Source organism: Gymnoscopelus microlampas (assembly GCF_963454915.1).
Source record: "Gymnoscopelus microlampas genome assembly, chromosome: 5".
NCBI classification, from domain to species: Eukaryota; Metazoa; Chordata; class Actinopteri; order Myctophiformes; family Myctophidae; genus Gymnoscopelus; species Gymnoscopelus microlampas.
Window position 1 is genome coordinate 27,144,130 of NC_139942.1, and position 8,724 is coordinate 27,152,853.

General features: G+C 39.7%; 1 protein-coding gene across 2 annotated transcripts; it reads left to right on the plus strand.

Annotated features, from left to right (window-relative positions):
• Positions 1 to 1,482: 1,482 nt before the first annotated feature.
• On the plus strand, positions 1,483 to 8,562 carry LOC311045585 (uncharacterized protein). 2 transcript variants are annotated; one of them, XM_084057521.1, is made up of 11 exons: positions 1,483 to 1,679; positions 3,375 to 3,481; positions 3,651 to 3,759; positions 3,983 to 4,787; positions 5,443 to 5,506; positions 6,240 to 6,312; positions 6,546 to 6,690; positions 7,386 to 7,449; positions 7,569 to 7,693; positions 7,877 to 7,966; positions 8,357 to 8,562. In XM_084057521.1, the coding sequence occupies exons 1-11, from the start codon at positions 1,585 to 1,587 to the stop codon at positions 8,375 to 8,377; spliced, it is 1,698 nt and encodes a 565-aa protein (XP_083913647.1). In that variant the 5' UTR covers positions 1,483 to 1,584; the 3' UTR covers positions 8,378 to 8,562. The 2 variants fall into 2 exon arrangements, with proteins under 2 accessions (XP_083913647.1, XP_083913648.1); XM_084057522.1 differs by having other exon boundaries at positions 1,483 to 1,692; positions 3,382 to 3,481; positions 8,357 to 8,560.
• The last annotated feature ends 162 nt before the right edge of the window (positions 8,563 to 8,724 follow it).

An 8,724-nucleotide genomic window follows, 5' to 3' on the forward strand; every position in this document is an offset into this window, starting at 1 on the left:
GATCTACAAGCTCATAACGCGTTGCTTTGTAATGCACTGTGAGCTTGTAGAACTGCTATTTTCAAAAGATTTGTATACATTTTAGACATATGATAACTTGTGAAACTTGAGTACTCTTGCTACTTTAAGTATATTTTGATGTCAATAATTTTGTACTTTTATTCAAGGCAGTGCATTTTGAATACCGGACTTTTACTTGTAATAGAGTATTTCTCCCTTGCGGTATTGATATTTTTACTTAAGTAAAAAAATGTTGTATTTTTCCACCACTGCCAAGATTCACTTGACACTGTGATAAGGGATAAACTGAGCAGCTGAACTGACATTTGAAGAAGTTAGAGGCTGAGTAAGCGCTGCAGGGCGATAAACCTCCAATAACTGAATGGCTATAGCTCAGAGGTCTTCACCAGGGGGTCCGGGACCCCTAGGGGGTCCTAACAGTTACTACAGGGGGTCCGCCAAATCTTTGTGTGATTTTTACATTAACCACTTCAACCAAGCATCCCTATTCCGAGGAGAACTTTAGCCAATAATAGCAGATCTACAAGTGCGCTTGTAGATCTGCTATTTTCGGCAAAGTGGTTTGGTGTAGGGGGGGAAAAGAGCAGACTAAGTACAGAGTGAAAGGTCAGGTATACTAAGTATTGTTTAAGTGCTTGGTTAAATGTCTGGAAATACACATTAACATGAATCCAACATGATAGTGCTGTGAAACAAGTCTATGAAGCTGCCTATGAAATCTATGAAAAAATACATATTTTACACAATATATAATGGGGGTCCCTGCTTTATCTCGCTCTCAGCCAAGGGGTCCTTGGCCTGAAAACGTTGAAGACCCCTGCTATAGCTGTTAAGCCAACAACCAAATAAAACGTATTTGACGTAAAGCTTAAACACCGCAAATGAACAAAATCATTTTCATGATCAATACAACATGGAACTTGCATGGCGCATCGCCATTTCTTTAATCAAGTAAAAGTATCAATACTGCAATGTAGAAATACTATGTTACAAGTAAAAGTCAGGTAATAAAAAGTATTGGCATCAAAATATAATACCAAAAGTAAAACTACACATTATGCAGAAGGTCCCGTTTCACAAGGCATTATGTATAATCTTTAGAAAATAGCTCACACGTCGCATCGCAACGCGTTGTGAGCTTTGAAGTTTAAATAGGGCTGAATGTGGTTAAGTAACTAAACTACAGTTTTCAAATAATTCTAGTGGAGTAAAAAAGTACAATATGTGCCTCTGAGATGTAGTGGAGTAGAAGTAAAAGTACTGAAAGTTGGAAATACTCCAGTAAAGTAAAAGTACCTAAAAATTGAACTTATAAGTGCAGTACTTCAGTAAATGTACTTACTTCCACCACAGCACCAGAGGGCGAACTGCTGACGTTCATTCATGACATTATTTAAGTGCAAGTAGATGCTGCCACCTTCCGGTGGAGTATGATAAGGTACTCTAAATTCATATACTAAACCCAGTGTCTTTGGGTAATGAACACATTCAACATAATAACCGAGGATCACAACTTAAACCAACAAAGGTGAATGTCTTTGGACAAACTGTGCAAATTACAAAATGAATAACCTAAATACATATCCGTATACGATGCCTGGACCATCTATTGGAGCAAACCTATCGGCGCAGCAGCAGAAACAACAACAAACTGGAAGGTAACGACACAGTGTGGGACTCAGACTATCTCCTGGACACGTTCGTGTCACAAAGTTTCAGGATTGTAAATCCGACAACGTGTTTGCGTGAAATCTTAACTGATTAAACAAGGTTGTCTCTCTTTAAAAACATGGAGGATCTTGAAAGAACGGCTTTGCTGGTCATATAAACTATTATTTACGTTCAAATGCTGGCATGTGAGATTCCATGTTCCAGCAAATACACTGGACTTACTCGCTAAGCTAGCTAGCAGCGTTGCCATTTTTTTGTGAGAGAAATAAGCGACCAGATGTAGGAAAACAAGCCGAAAAGAAGCAATATAAGCACTTTAAACACATGCATCAAGTTCACAACGCGTCGCGATATGCTATTTTCAAAAACGTTTGCAATAGGCTAAAATGTGGAATATTTGTAATAGTTTTGAAACATTCGAACAATACAAATGCTCCCTGGCACAAAACATTTTCATGAAAATATTTGAGAACCACTGGTTTACATACTGATTTTGTTGTTGTTGAAGCAAGCCTAAATAAGCAAGTACTCTTTAGAAACCAGCCCCCCCAAAAAAACAACCCGCAACTCCCAATATTAACAAACTACAGAAAAAGAAGTCCAAAGTCGCTTATAATAAGCCGACATGGCAACACTGCTAGCTAGCAGCTACTGACAAGTTATCTACAACCAAGACCAGGCCATACTGTTAATAACACTGCCCTGTACTGTTAAATACCCTGTAAAGGAATTCTATAATTTAAACAAAACTATTTAACATTATACATGTTAAATAGTTATGGCTGAAAACATGTACATACAATGATTCACCCTATGGCACCTAAACACTGTGGGCAACTCAATGTAAAACATTTTCCAAAATGTGAAAGAAATAATAATTTGGAAAATGGTCTGAAGTAATGTAAAGTAGGCTTTACACGATTTGAACATGCACGTTACATCATTATCTGTATCAGACCTAAATTTACCCTTCAACTTATTGTTTATGCCTATAGCCGTAGAATACAACTCTCGTAGACGTATTTATGAGAAAACGTCAGAATTATAAATGCGTCTACGAGAGTTGTATTCTACAGCTAGTTTATGCCCATGGATGGATTGGATAATGACTGGCTTGTCACTAGGTTTTGTAGCAATTGTGGAAATATTAGGCCTTATATCAAATGTTCAAGCAGGTTCGAATCATGTATAGGCGAGGCTACTTTACATTACTTCCATTTTCCAATTTCTTTTTTTTTTTTTACATTTTGGCAATAAGTAGCCATTGAGGTTCCCACTCTTCCCGACACCGTGGCTGGCTTATAACACCATTATACTGTGTGACATCTGAGAATAATCATTATTACTTATAATTACAGACACTTTAAATAGGGCATAGCAGTGGTGGCCATTTTGTCGTTCCACTCAAAAAAATCCCATTAATTTTCCCATTGAGATTTATACAAAACATTTTTATATACATTATTTTAAGCCTAGAATCAAGCCATCCATGGCTTCTGGTGAATCATGACCATAAAACAAACCCAAAAAATGATATTGCCATGGCAGTGGACTACTATGTTAGATTGATGTTGTTGTTGTTACATTTCTGAATTATATGTTAATTACGTTTGATGCTTTATTATTTATTATTCAAGAACAGTATGTTATTCTTTATATCTCCCCCCCCCCCCCCCAATTAGAGCCAAGTGGGTGGCGTGGAGTAAAGACAGACCGACACATAACAACACAGCTGATACATCGGGTATGACAAATGAACCACTACCTACTACACAACCTGGCCAAACAGGTAAAGTTAATCTGAATGTTACTTTTAGGTTAGTGGGTTTCTGGGTTTGTCTCAGTCATAAGAAAAAGTCAAATTTAACCTTAAATGTATTGGTATTTCTTATAAAGTGGGGATCCCATAGGGAGAAACACAATCATTCCTAATTCATTTTAACTCTTTTAATGGACAGCACCACCTGAAGCTACCAGATGGAAGAGTTCATTTGCCCCTGCCTCGGGTCTATCAAGTGCTCAGCAGGAAACCGCCTCTCAAGACAAAAGCACAAGCAGTTCAGAGAAGTAAGACATGGCAAAATAATGGTCAACAGCCAGTAATTAATGTAAACACATCATCACTGGTGGCCCTAATTTCAGCTGGTATGCTATGCTGACAGGTAAAAGTTGCAGTACCATACACCCTGAACACACACACACACACACACACACACACACACACACACACACACTCACACTCACACTCACACTCAGACTAACACACTGAACTATGTTCCATTTCCTTCAGGGCTGAGATCTATGACCCATACGATCCTTACTCGTCAGAATCCGAGCATGAAGACCAAGAAGGTCCCCATCCCAAACGCCATGGATACGAGCGGTCCACTCCAGGCCATGGTCGCCATGAGGACCATCAATGGACACCATCTTACTCTTACACAGATGATAGGCGCTGCCGCGATGGGCGAGGCCCTGAGCACAGAGGGCGAGGCCCCAGCCCTGACAGGAGACCCCCTGAAAACAGAGGGCGAGGCCCCAGCCCTGACAGGAGACCCCCTGAAAACAGAGGGCGAGGCCCCAGCCCTGACAGGAGACCCCCTGAGCACAGAGGGCGAGGCCCCAGCCCTGACAGGAGACCCCCTGAGCACAGAGGGCTAGGCCCCAGCCCTGACAGAAGACCCCCTGAGCACAGAGGCCGAGGCCCCAGCCCTGACAGGAGACCCCCTGAGCACAGAGGGCGAGGCCCCAGCCCTGCCAGAAGACCCCCTGAGCACAGAGGACTCAGCCCAAGAGACGGACCGCCTCATGGGCGGTCCTATAGCCCTGATGCTGGACCACATCGGCGGGCAGGTTATGCTCAAGTCACACCCGTAGACCGCAGAGAATACAGCCCTGACAGGTTGCCTGAGTGGCAGGCACATCGCACTGAGAGGCAGTCACAGCATCAGAGTTTCAGCCCTGAGGAAAGACTGCGCGACAGGCTCAGGTCCATGCCGGCATCAGGGATAGGCAAACTGTTCCCATTAGAGACATACAGAGGACAGAGTACCAACGGTGAAGAGAGAATAATGGTCCCCGAGGCCAGGAAGGAGGTATGTTTAAGTGGGACCAATAAGCGGCAGGTTCATAGATACTCCTTTTTGTTTTTTTTCACTTCACTGTATCTGACTGTAATTTCTTTGACAGTCTCATGTACGTTACCAAACAAGTCGTACTTGATAAGAATAGGATTTAGGATCTGTTGTAAAATCAGTGTATGGTCATGTTCAGCCAGGTACAGTTTTAGGCCCTGTGTATATGTATAGAACACTGTACACATGTAGAACAACATTGTGGTATTGAGGATGAGAGACCGCTGCTGCGGTAAATAATACAATTAAAAGAAAAATCATCTTGTGAGTGCGGACTGTTTCTATAGACTATTCACTGAAATTCTGCACCCGTCTATCCTTCTCCGAAACTATTGACAGTAGAGCAAGCTCAATTCAGGACTTCTGTCCCCTAGTATTAGGGTATTGAGGTTGAGCAATGAGCATAAGTAGTAACTTAGTTTAGCTTCTACAATACCTCACCTAATGACTTTACAATTAGTTTTTAAGCACACTTACAGTATGTGATCTGTTGTACTTTAAAATAAGCATGAAATCTGTATTCACGACAAGCTGTTTGCAAAAATATGAATAATGGATTATAAATAATTTGTTCCCCTTAATCTTTTGTATGTGATCTCCTCCCTGTCCTTTTCAGAGTACTACTGCCAGATTATCTCCAACACAGGTCCCGATGGACCAGCCACGATTTGTTGGAACTGGTAAGAGATTGTCATGAAACTGTGGGTCCTTACACAACTGGAGCGTGACGAATAAACAATCTGAAAAATGCATCGTGAATATTTCACATCAAACTATTAATTTGGTGATGTGTCATACATATATACAGGTTCATGCCTTTATTTGCAGTGAAAAAATTGAAAAATGTATCTTGTTTCGAAAAATTACAACGCTGTATCACCATGTAATATTTGCATTCTGCGTGGATGTACTCATGACACAAACAGCAGTTTGCAAATTAATTGTAGTGTGTAAGGACCTTTATACTTCAACTATTTTAAATTAGCCAATCTACAAGCTCACAATTTATTGCACTTGTGAGTTAGGGTTAGGGATAGGGTTAGGTCTGCACATGTTTGAAAGATTATGAAAAACCGGTATGTAATAATATAATAAGCTTTGAAAATGTGTGTGCATGTACTAGTATCAACTTTTGTACTGAAGTTGAAGCTGCCGACCTGCTACTGTTGAGTAACTGTAAGGAAAACATTCCTGTGACATTTTAAAATAGTCTTCAGAGAAAACAAAGTTGGTAAAATATTTCACCACTGGCTTTTACTATATCGTAACTCCATATTTCAACTTTTTGTTTTTTCGTGTGTGTTTTAAAAATAATAAAAAGGAACGATTTTGGACATACATACAGCGACGATATATTTCTTCTGTTAAGTATTTGTATGGATACACTAAGGTTACACTCATTTTGCTGAACAGGAGTGGACCAACTCAGACGTTCCACAGATAGGACAAGAACCAGGAGCCGAAGTCCAATAAGGGAAATGGAAACGTAAGATGCAGCACTTGCCTTTTGTTCTGTTTGAGAGAGAGAGAGAGAGAGAGAGAGCCGTGGCACCCCATGGTGGCCACAGCAGGGCAGATATTCAGCAGAACCCCATAAGGGTCCACCCCAGGGACCTCTGTTGTGGGTATGCTTCTTGCAAAAAGAAGAAGAAAATGAACAGAATCATTATTTAGAAAAATCAGTCCATCTTGTCTTTATGTTTTGTTTTCTTTCAAAAGCCCCTTTACCTGTGAGCTGTGTGAGGTACAGTTGGCCAGCATGCAGGATCTGGAACAGCATCTGGAGAGCAAGAGCCACTGGGACACACTAGAATACATCCAGCAGCAAAAGAACTATGATGACCTGGCTATAGCCTTCTTGCAGGTAACCTGTTAAATACAATAACTGTTAAGGCTGAATATTGTCTGGGTGGTTTAGAATTTGTACATCCCGGGATTAAATTAGTTGCTTTATTCCCGGGAAAAGACAGATGTTCCGTTCGGAATAATACAGTTTAACCACTTAATTAGAACAAAATATACAGCATTTTTGTCATAGCAGTACTCTTAACCAGATAAGAGCACAATGTAAATATAATTCGTAAATTGTAATAAAGCAAGGAAAAGGAAAATTATCTCTTCTTTTTTCATTGTTTATTTTATAAACCTTGAGGTCGAAAGAGCATAGAATCATTTGGCAAAAGGAAGGAAGGAGCAGGGTGATTTTAGTTGTAATCTTTGTCGAGCATTAAATCTCAACTCATTTAACATGAATGGATTTTGACACAAAACATTTCTGTTACCTATTTTAACACCATGAACCTTTATGACAACAGCTGCATTGACCAATTGGAAGTGCATTCAAATTCAGCTAATTGTAAAACATGTTTGAACTGTTCTCTTTAAACTGTAGAAGTTGCACTAAACGGTTGTAATTAAAATGTATTTTTTACAATTAATCTTTCAGCTCTGTTGTCTGTCGTCGTCAGTTTAAAGTAGATACTGTATTATCTACTGTACCTGTATGGGTATTGGTCATTCATGAACCATGACTGATGGCTGCTTTCTTTACAACCACAGGAAGTCATGCTGTACAAAGTCAGACATTTCTGTAAACAGGCCGTTGAGGAACCTGCGATTGAAGGTAAGTAATCTGGAACACAGAAGGGTGAAAGACCTACATGGTTTCAGATGTCGTCTCTTCAGTATCACTAGATAGATGTAATCCCCAAATATGTCATAATTGTTTCTTCTTTTTGTCAGAACTGTGTGAAAAAGACCACATAACTAAGGTGGAAATGCTTCACTGTGCAGCCTGTAAAGTCTATGTGTCCAAGTCCACAGTACTTAAGCACCTAAGCTCTCAGGAACATCTCCACAACAAAAAGGTATCATCTGCCATTCAACACATTTGACCTGAGTGCATAACTGAGCCGGATAAAACATTTGATCAGAACATTCTTTGTTATCATGTAGATCAATACACTTTTTTTAAGTTCTCTTAATAGAAATCTCTGTATCTGTATCTAAAAGTGTTCACTAACTGTTGAAACCGTTTTTCTTTTTGGTAGGGGTTTGGATTGAAGCAGAGACTTGAGTGCCTCTCCAAGGCAGAAACCATGATGAAAGAACTTAAACCACAGTATGAACATTTTCTCAAGGTACCTACTCAAACTTAATGAATACCAAACCCATTTAGACCTGAGGCCGATTCTAAAAACACCTTGTAAATCCTGACCTAAGTTTTCTGAAAAACTTCAAATATTTATTGAAAAATTACAAAAAATGTTATATACTGTACATAGCAAAAGGAACCCCAAAAGGGGTTCCCTTCCTGAAAGGTATAGTTACAAATGGGCTAACAAAATATGTCCTCGTTGAATTCTTGAATATCATACTGGGTGCGTTCGGAAATGCGCACTGGGAGCGCACTCGCCTATTAGTTTGTATGGGCCAGTGCGCTCAGTGCTTCATTTCCGAACGCACCCACTGTGTGAAAATAATGATTGTTTCTTTTTTTTTTTCTAAATTGAAATTGTTCTTCCTTTCAGGGTGCCGATCCCTTTGAATGACTATCTAGGAAAAATGGCCTTGGAAATGCTCTTTACAGATGCTATTTGCCACAGATCAAGAAGAATTCACCGTAAAGACCAGCTGACTCTAAAAAACAGACTAAATAGATTCATTTCGATTTTTGTCCAGCTTGTCACCAGTGATGAGTCAGGGTTTGTAATACATTTTGATTTAATTTTTGCATTAAATACAAAAGTTCTAAAAACAAATCATGATCCGTGTACAAACTGTTTTTAAGAATCCTTGCATTGACACAAATGGTTGACAGTACAGAGCCCAAGTTTATCCTGGTTGCTTAGCCTTTTTTATTTTTAACATCACAAAAAATGTTTTCAGCGTATCTGTG

Bases quoted from the DNA above. Each gene is read 5' to 3' on its own strand.
- LOC311045585 (XM_084057521.1), top strand. From the start codon at position 1,585: ATGAATAACCTAAATACATATCCGTATACGATGCCTGGACCATCTATT. The intron at 3,482-3,650 runs GTAAAGTTAATC...TTTAATGGACAG, and splicing joins TACACAACCTGGCCAAACAG to CACCACCTGAAGCTACCAGA. The intron at 4,788-5,442 runs GTATGTTTAAGT...TGTCCTTTTCAG, and splicing joins TCCCCGAGGCCAGGAAGGAG to AGTACTACTGCCAGATTATC.